The 16,522-nt window shown below is 41.0% G+C and overlaps 1 protein-coding gene across 1 annotated transcript in view; it reads right to left on the bottom strand.

The window, feature by feature from the left end:
- The window catches only part of HGSNAT (heparan-alpha-glucosaminide N-acetyltransferase), a 47,251-nt gene that overhangs the window by 10,176 nt on the left and 20,553 nt on the right, over positions 1-16,522 (bottom strand). Inside the window, exons 3-11 of the mRNA XM_082715164.1 lie at positions 13,739-13,875; positions 13,391-13,512; positions 10,129-10,198; positions 7,826-7,895; positions 7,028-7,137; positions 4,915-4,991; positions 4,162-4,192; positions 2,012-2,172; positions 536-651 (exon numbers count right to left, since the gene is read on the bottom strand). Of these exons, the coding sequence (XP_082571290.1) occupies positions 536-651; positions 2,012-2,172; positions 4,162-4,192; positions 4,915-4,991; positions 7,028-7,137; positions 7,826-7,895; positions 10,129-10,198; positions 13,391-13,512; positions 13,739-13,875 (894 nt within the window). The remainder of the gene's footprint in view (positions 1-535; positions 652-2,011; positions 2,173-4,161; positions 4,193-4,914; positions 4,992-7,027; positions 7,138-7,825; positions 7,896-10,128; positions 10,199-13,390; positions 13,513-13,738; positions 13,876-16,522) is intronic.

The raw sequence follows: 16,522 nt of genomic DNA on the forward strand, positions 1-16,522 counted from the left end.
AATCGTGAAAGAAGTGAGGCTCTCATACTTCCCACAAAAAAGAAATATGAAGTAGTCAAGACTGCCAAGGATAATACTGTCATTCTCCTCTATCCTACTCTGGCATTTTTCCTCTAAGATGAATCTTCACAGCATCCATATAGACACTGAAATGTTTTGTGAGTTTTCTAAATATCCTGTACTACGACGAAATGGAAAAACTGGCAGTAATGCCCCCAAAGACTGAACTAGTAAACTAGCTGATGGTGATATTATTTAATGCCATCAAAATGCATTTGATTACTGGGAACTTAAAAATGTATTAAGAGGGTAGATCTCATGGTATGTGTTTTTTTTTCCCCACAACAGAGAAAAAGGATTGATGTAAAGACTAAAGGAAAATAACTAATTGAAGAAAAAAAGATGCACTTGACTAATAGAGTTAAGGAGTCTACTGAGATACATTACTCTGCCCAGAACTAAAGAAGATTCTGAAAATCATACAGTGATTCCCACCATCCCCCCCGACCCTATGTTTAAAAGTAGGATTTCTTACCGAGGCACAACTTTCAGGCACAGGTTTAGCAAAGATGAGCTCTAACACAGCAACTACAAAGTAGGTCACCCCAAGCCTCTGGAGCACACCAGGAATTCGTACCTTATCCCAAGACACTGCAAAAGGCACAAATTTGGTGAACTGTTAGCCAGCATTCCTCTTCCTGCCCTAGACAACATTACTGTTCTCTAGAGGGGGAAGCATATCTCTATTGCACTTAAGTTGTTGTCTAGGCCTTTGGAGATAGGAATGCATAGGGGACTTGGCTCAAACTCATAGCAGGAAGTGGCCAGCTGAGACACAGGGAAAAGAACACGAGTTCAGGTGCCTAGGTGGCTGAGTTGGTTGGGCAACTGCCTTCGGCTCAGGTCATGATCCAGGAGTCCCCGGATCGAGTCCCACATAGGGCTCCCAGCTCCATGGGGAGTCTGCTTCTCCCTCTGACCTTCTCCCCTCTCATGCTCTCTCTCACTCTCTCTCTCAAATAAATAAATAAAATCTTAAAAAAAAAACAAAAACAAAAAACACATGTTCATTCAGTATGAGATAAAGCAAGGACTACCTGAAGTTCCTCTCCTGGCCCTTTATCATTCTGGGTATGGATTCAGTCGACTCCCACATCCACCAGCAACTTGCAGAGCCAGCACAGGCCACCAACAGACTCTCCCTGTCTTATAGGCTACATGGCTATATCACTGGAAGAATGGGACCATGTAATGAATCCTACAATATATTCTCCTGGGAGCAGTGGCTCATTTTTTTGAGATGCATCAAGTCAACTATTCAATGATACCTTCCCTTCTGACCCCAACTGGAAGTGACCTCTATCTCCCCCTAATGGCTACTCTTAGTGCTTCTTGTCCATGGGGACAATCTGGCTACTGTCCAGATAACTGTGTCCCGTTTTGGTAATGCCACTGTACGCCCCTTGGGCACAGCTAACTATTGCCTTCCCTGACCCTGATGCACGTCCCAAGCACGGGGTATGCGTCCTTCCCTCGGCCTTCCCATCTCACTCACTGCTAAAGCAATAACAGAGATATTCCTTTCCAGCAACCCAGCGGGCATACATGTGATGACAAAGGTGGATTCTTGAACTACCAATCTCCTTATTATGGAAGTCGATGAATCCAAAGTGGCAGGAAGGCAGGGTCCAGAACAAGGTGACCTGATCTGGCCCTACTACTCTGTTCCTGCCTCAGAAGACCCACAGAAAGCACTTCAATCTCTCTAGGACTCAGAGTCTTCCTTTGTACAGCAGAAGGGTCTGAGTGGTCTTAGAAGCTCTTCCCAGGTCTGAAGTCCAAAGACAGTAACAATAATGCCCGAAGTTATACAAGCAGGTATATACTTTTCCAACAACTGTTCTTTTTGCGGGAATCTGAGATGGAAGAACTATATTTCTTTTAAATTATGACATGTAGCTTCCACATTTCAACCACAATATATACTAACAAGAGGTGAAAAAATACTTACATGGACCAAGGCAATAATTGGGGTTCACAATGACCACTCCTATACAGATTAACAGGAAACTCCTCCATGCAATTTTCCCTAGCAATCTGAATTTTGAACATCCTCGCTGCAGTATCGAAGTCATTGATAGAAAAACTGAAGATCCCATAATAAATACAAACCTAGAAAAAAAGACAGCTATAAAGAGGTGATCATTTCTAGGGTGGCTTTTTTTTTTGGTCTATATATCATTAATATTTTGTAATCTACTACATAAAAGAAGTGATAGATTATTTTTCTAAAGTAGCCAATTACGAAAGTAACACTGGAGGAAGAATCAGAACAAAACCATTTTGGACTATAAGGTTTGTGCACCATCAAGTCATATCCTATAAGGAAAATTCTTCAGGGCTGAGTACAATCCAAGGACAAAGTCTCCCATTTATTATTAAAGAGAAACAATAAGAGACTCTTAATCTCACAAAACAAACTGAGGGTTGCAGGGCGGGGGTGCAGAGAGAGGGTGGCTGGGGAGGGTATGTGCTATGGTGAATGCTGTGAAGTGTATAAACCTGGCGATTCACAGATCTTTACCCCTGGGGCTAATAACACATTATATGTTAATTAAAAATTTTTTAAATTAAATTAAATTTTAAAAAGAGAGAGAGAAACAATGATGAAGATGCTAGAATTGAAACAACTAGACATTCACGACCACACCCTCAAAGTCCCTGAGAAACAAACAACATACATCCATCATTCCTATATTCACTCTTTCTCCTGAAAGAAAAATGAAAGCTATTTCTTTTTCTAATTTTGTCTGAGCCACATACCTCTTTTCTTGCCTTTTACTAAATTAATTCTTTTTAAAAAAAAAAAGTCAGAATAGCAATCTTTCCAATGATTGAGCATGAGGGCTAACAGAGGTGAGAATTTGCCCTTGCCACATTTCTTGATATCCCCTGGCTTCCCTTCTTGGGGTCACCTAATTGGATAAAAAGTGTCGAGTAACAGAAATAAGAACGCATTTCCTACAGGGAATCTCATAAAGAATGTACATAAATGGGGTGCCTGGGTGGCTCAGTGGGTTAAGCCATTGCCTTCGGCTCAGGTCATGATCTCAGGGTCCTGGGATCAAGTCCCACATCAGGCTCTCTGCTCGGCAGGGGGCCTGCTTCCTTCCCTCCCTCTCTCTCTCTCTCTGCCTGCCTCTCTGTCTACTTGTGATCTCTCTCTGTCAAATAAATAAATAAAATCTTTAAAAAAAAAAAAAAAAGAATGTACATAAATGGGAACTCTGGGTGGTTCAGTCCATTAAGCATCTGCCTTCAGCTCAATTCATGATCCCAGTTTCCTGGGATCAAACCAAGCATTGGGCTCCCTGTTCAGCAGGAGTCTGTGTCTCCCTCTGCCTTTGCACCTTGTTCATGTACGCGCTCTCTAATAAATAAAATCTTTAAAAAAAAAAAGTACATAAATAATTACCAAGTCTTCAGGCATGTAAAACTTCCTCAAACCCAAAACCACCTCAAGCAAGAATCGCAGCTCCTCCTCAAGAAACCCTGAATTCATATTGTGATGAAACACATGGGACCAAAAACATAAACCAATAGCTAGTACTACTTCCTACAAATGGGACAAAGTCACTCAAAGCGTCAGAGGCAATGACACAAATCCCACACTATACAGGAAGTCAGGGTCCCTTAACAAGGTGAACAAGTCACAGATGATCAGAGACAGAGTGGGTCATTCCTGTATTACTTTAAATTTTAATTTAATACTATCATTGCCCTGTTACATACTTATCAGAATTTCCTGATGCCAATATACTATAATTTCTTTTAGGAAATATGATTTTTATACTTATTTTCAGGATTAGTGGGATTTAACCACATATTCAGAATTTATGATTTCCTATAAGATCCCAAGATGTATATACCATATCTATAAGAACAAAATGTTCCCTGTGAAATCATTCATCTTTTATATGCAGGTTTTAGATACACCCTCTTACCAAGCATATGAACTATCCAGTAACATAACTTTTGGAAGGACCTGTGAGTAACACAGGCCTGTGGCCCAAAACTCAAGGATGGTCTCAGAGAAAGGCTCCAGCATGAGCTGGACACTTGGATGACCTAGGGAAGACCTGGTGGTAGACTGCAACTCACCATGGGAATACGAGGTCAGCCACCGTCAGTCCTAGAGAATAACACAAGCACAAGAGTAAGGAAAAAGACTCTAGAATGTAATACTTCCTAAAACGAATGGCTCCATTATATACTGATATATATGGAAAGTAAACTCACACTGAGAGTTTACAGGAAAACACTGTGAAGTAACATACAGACACTCCTTGGGGACCCGGACCCAGTCACCAGGCCTGGTACATTTCCTAAGAACATGACTGAGCAGGGGAAAACCAGAGTAGAAGTCTGTGGACAAGTCTGTTATCTTTAAGCTGTGTTATTCAAAATCCATTCTTAAACCAACTACTGAGCCAGATTCACAACCATTACTCAACACCACTCAGACCAATCTGAGTTCAATGGCACCCTGAGGAGGACCATGAGTCTTAGAAGGTAGAACTCCCGTGTGGCTGTAATAAAAAGTGTATCTAGATGACAAGAATCATTTACAACTAAATTCTTAACAGCTTCTGCAGAGTCCCATAGCCCTGCAGCAGAGTCTTGGCCATCCACTGTTATCACAGTGAAGCATTACAAAGCCACAGCACACAAAAGCAAGAACAAAACAAAAGGGTTAACAGCATCATCTAAAGGTTTGGGGGCAGGAAATCAGCATTCAGAGGAGGCTGGTGGGGCCTTGCCTCTGAGCTCCTGAGGGGATATGAGAGGTTCTCTTGTCCACACTTCTCTGAAGGGGTCCTACACAAACAATACCACTTTTAGGAAATATCTTACCATTCCAACTTGAGTGTTTGAAGTACCAGTATTTTCCTCCTCCATAATTGACGAAGACCATGAGGATGAGAGCTATCCTGTAAAGCAGCAAAGAGCACAGTTTCGGGGCTTGCCCATGTGACAGGGAATGGCCCAACTGCAAGAGACACACTTACACTCACAGGGGCAGTCACAACACAGATACACTTAAAGAGCAGGAAACTATTATTTCTAATTACTACAATTTGGGCCCTACACAAAGCCCTTCTGTTGCCAACATTTCCAACCTGATTTTTTTTTTTTAACTAGGCTCCATGTGGGGCTCGAACTCATGACCCTGATCAAGACCTGAGCTGAGATCAAGAGTCAGACACTCAAGTGATTAAGCCACGGAGACACCCCTCCAACATGATTTCTTAAGAGAAAATTACACTGACACTGAACTGTGTAACTTGAAAACAAAGCAGAACATTTCCCATCACTCCGCTCTGTGCTAATTACTTAGATGTTGCAGGTTTAAAGAACTGTAGTAGAAGGCATAGTCATTAGAGCTGAAGGCTCGAATCATGGGCCCTCAACTCTTATTAGGGCAAAACTCTCATCAGTTACCTCAGTGTGCTCCTCTGTAAGACAGGGAACATACCCACAGGGACCCCTGGAACCACCGAGGAAAATGATGTGTATCATGGCGCCTAACCAGCGCTTGGCACATTTTAGGCACTTAACAAATGTTAGTTCCTATCTACCAGCTAACATCTCATCTCCAAAAGTGGCAATGAGAATCGAAAAAAAGAGGAATAGGGGCTCTTGGTTGGCTGTTGGTTAAGCTTCTGACTCTTGCAGAGAGTCATGATCTCAGGGTTTGAGATCGAACCCCACATTGGGCTTCATGGAGGGCGTGGAATCTGTTTAAGATTCTCTCTCTCCCTCTACCCCTCTCCCTGCCTTTCTCCTAAAAAAAAAAGAGAGAGGAATATGATAAAACAGACTCTAAATATGCTACTGTTTAATGCTGATTCTGTAAGATACTGAAGAATGAAGACTTGAGTGTGTCACTGAGGTTATCCGTGGGCACTCTGGAGCCAAACTCCTGGAGTCGGATCCCAGCCATCCCACATCATCCCAAGTGACCTCAGACATGTTACTTAACTCTGTGGCCCAGTCTCTTCACCTGTACGTGTTCACATTTTAAAAGGACATGCCTCACGGGATTGTGAAGAGATTGAATAAACTACATGACAAGTAAGAACAGTACCTGGCAGAGGGTGAGAATTCAAGAATCCTTTGCAGTGGTTTTAATTCTTTTACTGCCTGGCTTCCAACATGCACCCCAGAGCACTCAGTGTCTGAGGAGGCTGGGACAGAATTGTAATTATCACCAGAGTTTCAAAGCCCTCCATAAGGGGCACATGGTGGCTCAGTCAGTTAAGTGTCTGCCTTTGGCTCAAGTCATGATCCCAGGGTCCTGGAATCAAGCCCCACAGGGTCTGTTTCCTCAATCAGTGAGGAGTCTGCTTCTCCTACTCTTTCTCCTCTATCTCCTACTCTCTCTCTATCAAATAAATAATCTTAATAAAAAAAAAAAAGAAAAGAAAAGAAAGCCCTCCATGGGTAGAAATGGAAGACCTAACACCTACATGTTTATTTTCAGCTATATGGTTTTAAACTTTATTTCCAGAGTTGGGTCCTGGCCCTCACACTTCTACCCAAACTCTAAAATAACAAGTTGCTGCAGGGCGCTGGATTTGCCTCCCAGAAGGCTTGATATTCAAGCTGTTTTGCTAGCAGTGGGGAAGGGCCGGGGCTGGCGCACGCTGGTGTTTCATTTGTCTGATGGGACAGGGGGGTGCAGATGGACATGCCACGGCCTGCCCACATGACCTTAACTCAGCAGAATCTCCATACTAGCGCAAACTCGCTCTGGCCTCATCCCTTGATTCTTCTCCAGCAACTTTATACTTGCTACCATGACAGTTTTTGAGTAAAGAGAGGCCACTGATTTTATTCTCACAGCAAGAAGTCCTGCCTATCCTACGAAGTAAAAGATATGTAAAATAGTTAAAAGCGTGTTTATGTGTAAACATGTAATTCTAGACTGCCTGTGCCCACCATGCCCCATGGAAGCCCCACATACCCCCTGAATGTGTCTACACAGCGGAGGCGTGGTGTTGCGGCGGGCGGACGCCATGCTTCCGGTTGAGCATCGCCACCGATGGAGGCTGCCCTGCTTGGAGACCCCAGCTCCTTCAGAAAAACGGGGAGAGAAACATGCCAGTTGATAATACTAGTGAGTTAATTTCAGTTTTCTGGTTTTTTAGGAAAGAAATTAACAGATGGGAGAGCTAAAAACCATTGTCTGGAACAATCCTTTAATTTGCTTTTGTAAAGGTCCCACCCAGAGGTTTAGTTTTTCACAGTTGATTTCTGTGCTGTCTGCCGAGCCATGCTGATGAACCACCACAAAGACCAGGTCCATAAGTGCATTTGGTACAAGAGGACAAGCAAATATGCCCATTTATGGACATATCTATGTCCATAATGAATTTATTAAAATAAGTAATATATTTAATTACCACAGGAAGCCATCTATTTTTAATTTCATATTGATGGCTCTATTGTTTTTATCTTAATATTCTCTATTTAACTGGATCGATTCAACAGTGCAGCCTGCAGAGAGAAAAATGTCTCCACATCATGCACATAATGCAACCCAAAGTTCCAGCTTCACTAGGAAAGAAAAGGGGATGGTGCTCTTCACCAGAGCTGCAGATAAGGCTGCCTGCTCTTTATGAAGGCTACAGAACACATGACCGACCTGGCCTTCCACAATATAAATAAGATTAATTAAGCCAGATAATAAAGATTATTAAATAGGGAATTATAAATTCCAAATTGAGAAAACCACCACACGTGTTGCATTCTAATAACTCACAGAATTGATGAGGCGATCAGTTTCCCGGGAATTTATTGCTTTAGAAATCCAATTATGAAAGTCGTCTAAACTGTAAATAAATAAAAAGTTCAGTTAATTTATTTTATTTGGCAGAATTTTCAAAATGATTAGGTACTGTACTGAAAAAAATTCATTAAGTTCATACTCTATACAAGTCAAAGAATTAAACATTTTAAGGTGTCTTTAAGTGTGGTGGGTCTTACTTCATCCACACTGCCACCCCTCACCCCCTTGCCTGCCTTAGATGGACTATTTTAAAGAATCCCAAACATGGTATCACTTAATCCATAAATACTGCAGTTTGTAGATCTAAAAAATAAACAACCCCTCTTTTTTTTTAAGAGAACTGCAATTCCATTATTCAGTCTTAAAATATTATCAATAATTCCTTAGTTTTATTATCAATAATTTTATTATCAGTAATTCTTATCACAAAAGAGCCCGTTCAATTTCAGTCTCATAAGTTTTTTTCTCCAGCTTAATTATTCAAATCAGCCTCTAAATATGACCCACTTATCTAAGGCATATATTCTTATTTTTTCTCTTTATTCCCCACAACTCACTCCTATTTCTACTTTATTCAGCACTGGTAACATCACCATCACATGAAAACTATTAAAATCAAGACATAAGAAGGGCGAAAGGAGAAGGTAAGATATTTAAAAATTAAGGGCGCCTGGGTGGCTCAGTGGGTTAAGCCGCTGCCTTCGGCTCAGGTCATGATCTCAGGATCCTAGGATCGAGTCCCGCATAGGACTCTCTGCTCAGCAGGGAGCCTGCTTCCTCCTCTCTCTCTCTGCCTGCCTCTCTGCCTACTTGTAATCTCTCTCTGTCAAATAAATAAATAAATCTTTAAAAAATAATAAATAAAAAAAATTAAAATTAAAATTTTAGAAACGCGCTTGATTTCCTTTTCCATGCTTGTCCTCCCAATGAAAGGAGAGAGAGAACCGGTATTCTTACTACCAACTCAGATTTTGCTCTGTTTCCTCTGACACACCCGAACATTCCTGGACTTCCAGGGGCCCGCTGGAAAGTGCTGGGGCAAGGAACAAGAGACTCCTGCTTTGCCATCAGGAGACTGATGGCTGAAGAGGTGAACCACAAGCTACGAGGAGTTTCAATTCCACAGTGGAATGAGGTGGGGTTTGTTCCCTTTCCAAGAGCTCAAGATCAGCTACCAATTACTTTAAAAAGTGATGCCAAAGATCCATTCATATTAAAGGGACCAAATGAAAACATTAATAAACTGGAGGAGTATCTGCATCTTACCAAAAGATTGACAAGATAATATCTTAATTCAAACAAACAATTCTGCCCCTAAAAAGCAGTCAGGTTAAAAATCTGCTTCTGAGCAAGAAGTAGTCCTTTTACCCTTACAGACCCTTGTATTTCTAGGATGCACAAAGGAAGAGAGTCAAGAGTATCTGAACTACCCCAAGCTGCTAGCTTTCCTCAAGGCAGCAGATTTGAAATACTAGGTTTTCTCTCTTCCAGTCTGAATATGGTCTGAACACCCATACAGTCAGAATACAGTCTGAACACCCATAAATAAAATCTTGTGATCCTTCCTGACCCTAACAGGCTGAGCATGTGAAAATTCCATCAATCTTACTTCTTTAAAAATATGAAAAAACTTTCCTTTCAAAGGTGACCTGCCAGCCTGTATCTATGTGACTTTCCTTTTCTTTCCCAGTCTATGCACTCACTTTCACTCTCTTATCTCGTGTGGACTCGCTGTTAGCCAGGCAGACAGAGAAGGAACCCCTCGCCAAGCTGCCAGTCTCAAGCAGGGAAAAGCGAGTCCACGCCAAGGTCTGGAGATCCAGCACCCCTGCCTCCATCTCTGCGGCCTGATGCCCGGAGGGCAGGAGCTGGAAAGCTGGACCACAGGGGTGGCCTCAGGGCTCAGGGTAGGACAGGAGAAGTGTAAGGCAGCATCTGCCTCCTGAGATCAGCCCAGGCCACCTCCCACTCACTACCAAAGCAGGCTGTGAGATCCTTTGGGGAATAATGACTCGAGCATTTTCTTCTCTCTTTTCAGACATCTGGGAGGACTGAAGGCAAAGATCCATTCGAACTAGGTTATCATGACCCTGAAGTCAGGGACCACCTCTTATTCTACATTGATCCCTCATACCCCAGGCTGGACTGTGCATGGTGGACCCAGTTAAGTATTCATTTAATCAAAGGTCACTGAAAGGACCAAACTAGCCTTCCTGAATTTATTTTTTTCTATATTCTACCTCCCCCAACTGTGCCCTCCCCTAACATTTGCTCACCTCAACAAAAACCTCAGAAAGGATACTGCAATGATGAGTGCCACACCAATAAGGAACGCGATACACACAGCTATAAAAAAAATCAAAGAAAACACCATATCACCAAAGTGTCATCCTAAGCATGGAAGCTGTCAGGTCATTAAGTTTAATCTACAAATTAAAAAATACAAACAAAACAAGGGAAAAGCCTATATTCTTCTGCTAACTTTCCTAAAAACAATTGAGAACATTCATCATTAGAGGAGCGCTCATTTTCATTATGAAAAATATCAAACATAAACAAAAGAACATATTATTGAGACAAAAGAACTTATTATTATTGCATAATAAACCCACAAACACCCATTACCCAGATTCTAGAATTATCAAGATACTGTCACTCTTGCTTCATCTGTTGCTACTTTGCCTCTGGTTTTTTGCTGGAAGTATTTTTAAGCAAATCACAGACATGACATCATTTCCTCCGTCCACCTTCAGTACGTAGCTCTAAAGCACAGGCCTCACAGAAGGCGTGTTGGCATCATGCAACCCCTGACGTGGCCCACTGAGGAGGCTTCTGGAGACATCTATGGAAAATGCATGCCTTCTACCTAGCTGAGAGAAAACAGCACGCAAGTGCAAATAACAAAATTACTTTGGCCAGTCCTCTTTATATGGCCAGTCCTCTTCCAAAGTGTCAAGGTCAAAAAAGACAAAGAAAGGCTGCAGAAACCTAACAACTAAAAGGACTGTGGGATCCTGGACTGCATTCTGGACCAAAAAATGGGCCTTGAAGGAACAGCGGGAGAAATCTGAAAAGTCTTCATCAGTTAACAGCACTATATTAATGTTAGTGTCTGATTTCAAGCATTATATATGGGTAACTATACTATGTACTGTACTATGATTATATAGTTTAGGGCTTTAGGGTTACAGTTAGGGTTAGGGTTAGGGCTGGGAAAAGGGTTTATGGGAATGCTTTTTTCCCATGTTTCTTGTAAGTCTAAAATCATTTCAAAATTAAAAGATTCTTATGGCACCTGGGTGGCTCAGTCGTTAAGCATCTGCCTTCGGCTCAAGTCATGGTCCCAAGGTCCTGGGATCAAGCCCCACATCAGGCTCCCTGCTCAACAGGAGAGTCTGCTTCTCCCTCTCCCATTCCCCCTGCTTGTGTTCCCTCTCTCACTATGTCTCTCTCTGTCAAATAAATAAATGAAATCTTAAAAAAAAAAAATTTAAAGATTCTTAAAAATGGAACTTTTGTTATATATGTATTTACATCCACCATATCATTAACAACTCCTCTCTAACAGAGTCCATATTTCAATTTTTCTAATTATTTCAAAAATGCTATTTGTGGGGCACCTGGGTGGCTCAGTGGGTTAAAGGCTCTGCCTTCGGCTCAGGTCATGATCCCAGGGTCCTGGGATCGAGCCCTGCGTCGGGCTCTCTGCTCAGCAGGGAGCCTGCTTCCTCCTCTCTCTGCCTGCCTCTCTGCCTACTTGTGTTCTCTGCCTGTCAAATAAATAAATAAAATCTTTTTTAAAAAATGCTATTTGTAGTTAGTGTGTTCAGGTCAGGATACAAACAAGGTTCACATTTTCTATTTGCTCATTATGTCTCTTTAGTTGTGTTTAGACAAAAGCAGACATTGACTTGCTCGAAACAAGTTATCTATGAGGATGTCTCATGTTCTAGATCTGTCGGTCTTCCTCATGGTGTCACTGAACTTGTTCCATCCTAATCCAATGTTCTGCATATGGGCAATTAGCTGTAGAGGCTTGACTAACAAAGTTCAACTTTTTGGGGGAAGAATGCTTCACAGATGGTGCTGTGTCTTTCCCACTCCCCACATCAGGCGCACCTGGGGTGGTTGACCACATGCCCAATACCCATGTTCAGATGGGGAAAGCCTGGCCCTCCTTTCCCAGTTCCTCTTTCAAACAATGGTTTCATCCACTCACAATTTTCGTCTACATCAATTCCTTCATTAAGGGTTACAAAATAGTGTGCCATTCTGCCACATGTAGTAGCTAGAATTATTCCTTGAAGAATTCACCCTCAACATCTCAGACTACTTAGCTATCCTAAAATACAATTAAAATAGGAAACGCAGGGACGCCTGGGTGGCTCAGTTGGTTAAGCAGCTGCCTTCGGCTCAGGTCATGATCCCCGCGTCCTGGGATCGAGTCCCGAATCAGGCTTCTTGCTCGGCAGGGAGCCTGCTTCTCCCTCTGCCTCTGCCTGCCATTCTGTCTGCCTGTGCTCACTCTCTTCCCCTCTCTCTCTCTGATAAATAAATAAAATCTTAAAAAAAAAAAAAAAAAAAAAAGAGGAAACGCAGGATAAATGCTTAGATCCTCCCTTTCAATTAATGATTTTAAGTCACTCTGGTTATCCGGTGTCCTTGTTACCTCCAAAGCCACTTGCCTTTGTTTAGGCAAGTGGCTCTGCTCTTTTAAGTTTCAGAAGGGACTCACTGGTTTTTGTAGATTCAATGTGTTTCCATCCATTACATTCATTAGTCTTTCAAATGCTTGAGCTGGCTCATATTGGCCCTTTCATGTTGGTTCTTCCATTCTTTTGACATGACCCTATGGTCTTCAAAAGCTTCGCTGTGCACAGTATTTATTAATGCCACAGGGATTGTCTAATGGGGGACTCAGATCAACAGATCTTCTTTTTCTTTTTTAAGATTTTACTTATCTATTTGAAAGCAAGAGGAAGCACAAGCAGCAAGGGACGGGTAGAGGGAGAAGGAGAAGCAGATGCCCCACTGACCAGGAAGCCTGATGTGGGGCTTGATTCCAGGACACCAGGATCATGACCTGAGCTGAAAAACTGACAGATTTTCTTCTGTGGAGTTATGAGAGAATAAATAGTCCCTCCTTAATCTCAGGGACTTCTGAACTGTCCCTATGAGACCCATACAGGAAATACTGTGCCCTCTATCCTAAAATGAGGAAAGATACTTGACAGTCATTTGCCCTATTTCTAGTTTCTTTCTATTGCACTAACTTTTTTTGGCTTATTTATGCTTCATCATTACACTAGAGAACATCTATGAGAAGATGTTGATCATATAATTTTCTTATATATCACATAATTTTTTTGGTATACACCCATGACAAAATCAATACATTTAAATATACCACAACTAAATAAGATAGATAACCTTTAATCCAAATTTTAAAGTACACAGAGTGTTGCAAAAAGTATTCAAAAACTAAAACCTGTAAAACACAAATTAAAAAAAAAAAATCAACAAAGAGCCTATACGTACGAAGGTTACTGTCGACTGGCTTCTTGGTGACAACTATGTCACAAGCAATTTCACCAACTCCATTATGGGCATGCTTTACCACGAGTGAATAATTTCCAAATTCTCCAAATTTATATTCCAGCCTATGAAGTTGTGGTAAAATTAAGAAAAATGGTTAGAGCAGGACATAAGGAGTTGGATTATGGTAATGTCATGAAGGCAGAGTGACAGGCATTCCTGAGTGCAGACTGGGAAAGATATAAAAAAATATTTCAATGGAAGTAAAAGCTAAAATCCAAATAGGGGACAAAAACTAGACAGAAACTGCAGGCATCATGTCAGTAGGGTCAAATCAAAGCAGGTACAAACCTACAAACTTCTTTCTCTTCCAAGGTGTCATTGATCTGCAGGAGAGATCCGTGCTGGGTGCTCACCGCCACCGCGGCAATGCTAGGCTTCCCGGGTTTCCCACTCCAGGAAACATTGACCAGAACCTGAAACAAGCACTGTACAACAGAAACACAACCTGTTAGAGGTATCTGAAAGGCCACCGGTTGTTGGCACACATGAGTATCTACCTGAAGTCCTTATAAATTCCAATAACTTAAGATAAAATTAGTCTGTATCACTATGTGTAAATTCTTCACCTAATTAACAAATACATCATATACTGTCTTGTATTCCACTGTTTTACATATTACATACACGTAAATTTCCATGGTTCTGCCTAATTTGCATATTCAAACTTTTTATGGTTGCATTATAATCCATTAAATGCTAAAATTTTGAGTGTTTAGGCTGCTTTCAAAGCTTTTGTTTTATCTTTTTGTGTAACATTTATATAAATTATGTTTTTAAAGATATACCATACATATTATAATTTATATTAAATATAATTTATATAAATTAGCTTGTTTTCAAAGATCTAAACATGCTTTGTTTGTTTGTTTGAAGGTTTCATTTATTTGACAGAGAGACAGCAGGAGCAGGAATACAAGCAGGGGGAGTGGGAGAAGAAGAAGCAGGTTTCCCACCAAGCAGAGAGCCAGATGCAAGGCTCGATCCCACAACCCTAGGATCATGACCTGAGTCAAAGGCAGACACTTAATGACTGAGCCACCCAGGCACCCCAATAATGTTTTATTCTTTTAAATTCTTGCCCGGAAATAAATTTCCAAAAATGAGGTTATTGAATAAAAAATAATTGTTTTGGGGCACCTGGGTAATGCAGTCAGTTAAGTGCCTCTTGTTTTCAGCTCAGGTCATGATCTCAGGATACTGGGATTGAGACCATTGGGTTTCTCTCTCCCTCTCCCTCAGTCTCTCCCCTCCAAATAAATAAATATATCTTTAAGAAAAATCATTTAGGGTGCCTGTGTGGCTGATTTGGTTCAGCTCAGGTCATGATCCCAGAGTCCTGGGATCAAGTCCCACATCAGGCTCCCAGTGCCATGGGGAGTCTGCTTCTCTCTCTGACCTTTACCCTTCTTATGCTCTCTCTCTCTCAAATAAATAAATAAAATCTTTAAAAAAAAAATCATTTTAATGGTTCTTGTTTTATGTGGCCAAACAGTCCTCAAATAAGAAAAATTACAGTATATTTGTTTCTCATTAGCCTTAAAAGGATTTAAAGATCATCTTTTTTGTTCATGTACTAAATACTTATGATATCACAGCATTTAAGATTACATTTTAAATTATCAGTAAATTAAGTAATTCGATATTCTTTTGTTATTTTATATTTCTTATGGTATGAACCATTCTTAGACACAAATCCCCTTGAACATAATCTTAGAAATATATCTTCATACTGCAACACTAAACTTTTTTTTTTAAAGATATTTTATTTATTTGACAGACAAAGATCACAAGTAGGCAGAGAAGCATGCAGATAGAGAGGAAGGGAAGCAGGACCCTGCTGAGCAGAGAGCCTGATGTGGGACTCAATCCCAGGACCGCGAGATCATGACCAGAGCCGAAGGCAGCAGCTCAACACCACTGAGCCACCAAGGCGCCCGCAACATTAAACTTTTAACTGTCTCAAATATTTCCCCATTCTACTGCTTTCCTTTTCATCCTGGTATATTTTCTTATTTTTAATCATGTTTTTAATATTTTATACAGTCATACTAATCTGGCTTGCTGTTTCTTCTTTCATTAGTTTAAAAATGTATTTTGGGGCGCCTGGGTGGCTCAGTGGGTTAAGCCGCTGCCTTCGGCTCGGGTCATGATCTCAGGGTCCTGGGATCGAGTCCCACATCGGGCTCTCTGCTCAGCAGGGGGCCTGCTTCCCTTCCTCTCTCTCTCTGCCTGCCTCTCTGCTTACTTGTGATCTCTCTCTGTCAAATAAATAAATAAAATCTTTAAATAAATAAATAAATAAATAAAATAAAAATGTATTTTGTCTCTTTCAGTTATTTTTTACATTTATGGAGATTATTTTAACTTGAATCCACTTGGAGTATTTGACAGATGGTGGTATATAATAATTCTAGATACCTTCCCCATGGTTTCAGTTTTAACATGTTATGTTAAATTCTCAGAGTAAATTAGATTCCACTTCTTGTATTTACGTTGGTCCACTGGTCTTCCTTTCTCTTTTGTGGCTACATAAGTGGTTGTGACTTGGTAATCCATCTTATCTGGTATAGCAAGTCTCCACACTGCCTGTTCTTTTGGGCCATCTTTTGATCCTCTTGCTCATTTACTTTTTCCTATCCATGTGGGAATGACTTACATAGACTCTATAAAGTAGCCATTGCTATGTTAACGGCAACAGTGTTAAAGGTATGAATTACCACCATTTTTTCTATGCTTAGTCTTCATATCATATTGGCTATCTCTCCATTTAACCTATATTTTTGCCCTAAAATTTCCTTATAATCTTTATGTATGAACTCTGTGCATGAACTTTATCCTCAGGGATAAAAATATAAGTCATCATGGGGCACCTGGGCGGTTCAGTGGGTTAAGCCTCTGCCTTCGGCTCGGGTCATGATCTTAGGGTCCTGGGATCGAGCCCCACATAAGGCTCTCTGCTCAGCCGAGAGCCTGCTTCCCCCTCTTTGCCTGCCTCTCTGCCTACTTGTGATCTCTCTCTCTCTCTCTGTCAAATAAATAAATAAAATCTTAAAAAAAAAATAAGTCATCATA

This window comes from Mustela nivalis, assembly GCF_964662115.1.
Source record: "Mustela nivalis genome assembly, chromosome: 20".
NCBI classification, from domain to species: domain Eukaryota; kingdom Metazoa; phylum Chordata; class Mammalia; order Carnivora; family Mustelidae; genus Mustela; species Mustela nivalis.